General features: G+C 32.2%; 1 protein-coding gene across 1 annotated transcript in view; it reads right to left on the bottom strand.

Moving 5' to 3' along the window:
- The window catches only part of CDH18 (cadherin 18, type 2), a 606,534-nt gene that overhangs the window by 227,744 nt on the left and 377,114 nt on the right, over positions 1–1,676 (bottom strand). Inside the window, exon 5 of the mRNA XM_006874771.1 lies at positions 669–856. Coding sequence (XP_006874833.1) covers positions 669–856 — 188 coding nt within the window. The remainder of the gene's footprint in view (positions 1–668; positions 857–1,676) is intronic.

The raw sequence follows: 1,676 nt of genomic DNA, 5'->3' as shown, positions 1-1,676 counted from the left end.
TATTAAATTTTGTATTTATTTATTTGTTATTAGGACTCTATTGTAATTAATAAGGAGCTCTGGTAGCATAGTGGTGACAAGTACATTGTAGGCTGCCAACCTCAAGAACAGCAGTTTGAAACTACCAGCGGCTCCATGGCAGAAAGATGAGGCATTCTGCTCCGGCAAAGATTTACAGCCTCAGAAACCCTATACAGGATCACTATGAGTCCTAACCGACTCCAGGGTACCTAACAACAACAATTGTAATGAATTCATATCCATGATGCTCTATAGGCAATTCTCTTTTGGTACTACCAAATCAGCTTAATTTTATTTGGATACTATCACATCTTGTTGAAGTTTAAATGCATTACATTTAGTTCTTAACTGATACCATTGGAACATTTCAAGGAGAATCTGAGCAGAAACACAAAAATGAAAAAGAGGCATAATCATGTTGGATTCTGTATCAGATCTTCCCATCTTGTAATACATTTCCAGAAAAAAACATTCTGTAATGCATTCTTGTAATACATTTCCAGAAAAAACACACATAGTTAAAATGTAATTGCATCTGGAAAAGACAATGTTTTATTATTTACTTAAAAGTTAAGATTATTCAGACCTTTACCAAATTTTCACTTAAAGAAAGATGTATGAGTTGCCTGAATAACAGAACTTTTTACCTTTTTTAGAGAAAGTATCCCTTCTCTGGTCTCTTTGTCAGTAGAGATGGAGAATATCCCAATACCATCACCATTTATAATGGAATATGTCATATCAGCATTTGAGCCAGTGTCTGCATCATTGGCCTTGATTTTCCCCACAGCTGAACCAACTTGAGCTGACTCAGGAACATACAGTTGATAATGCTCTGGAAAATATTTAAACAAAAAATAACATTATAAGAAAAAGGTGTTAGACTATTTAGACATCTATACAAACGACCACTATTATACTAAGAACATTTAAAGCATGTATTGTTCCACACTTTAAAATAGTGGTGTATTGTTACTTAGTGAAAATATAAGCTCTACCTGATCTTTTATATATATATGTAAAATGTAATCTCTAAAATATATACTCTGGAATTTAAATGCATTGATATCTAATTCAGATATGTGGATTCAAATGTGTAGATAAGATATATCAAATAGACAATATTTTACTAGTAATAGCCCTTAAGTACCAGGAAAATAAATAACAGTGATCACTTTGTATTCATAAATTGAGCAAAAACTGAACTAGTCAAATACAATCTACAATGTATTTCTCCATTGGTGGTTATCTGATGTGGAGTCGGTTCTGACTTACAGTGAACCTGTACAGGGTTTCTGAGGCTGTGAATCTTTATGGGAGCAGAAAGCTTCATCTTTCTTCCATGCAATAGCTGATAGATTTGAACAGCTGACCTTGAGGTTTGCAGTCCGATTCGTAACCACTACACTACCAAGAGTAGTATGAATATAGATTATTGTTTTAATAAAAAACTTAACTTTAGTAAAATGAATAAGTAACGGCACAGAGAGATGCTAAATGTATTTATATATTTATTTTCTATCAGCTTCTAAAAAAGATTTGAAGAGTCTTTATAATGACATCATAAACAAAAGAGGATGATAAAAAATATTTTGAAATCCAAAAACAAATTGAAGATTGAGTATGTATATATAGTGGTAATGTAGTGTAGCAGT

Source organism: Chrysochloris asiatica, unplaced genomic scaffold, assembly GCF_000296735.1.
Source record: "Chrysochloris asiatica unplaced genomic scaffold, ChrAsi1.0 scaffold00300, whole genome shotgun sequence".
NCBI classification, from domain to species: domain Eukaryota; kingdom Metazoa; phylum Chordata; class Mammalia; order Afrosoricida; family Chrysochloridae; genus Chrysochloris; species Chrysochloris asiatica.
This window is presented reverse-complemented; position numbering and strand designations above follow the sequence as displayed.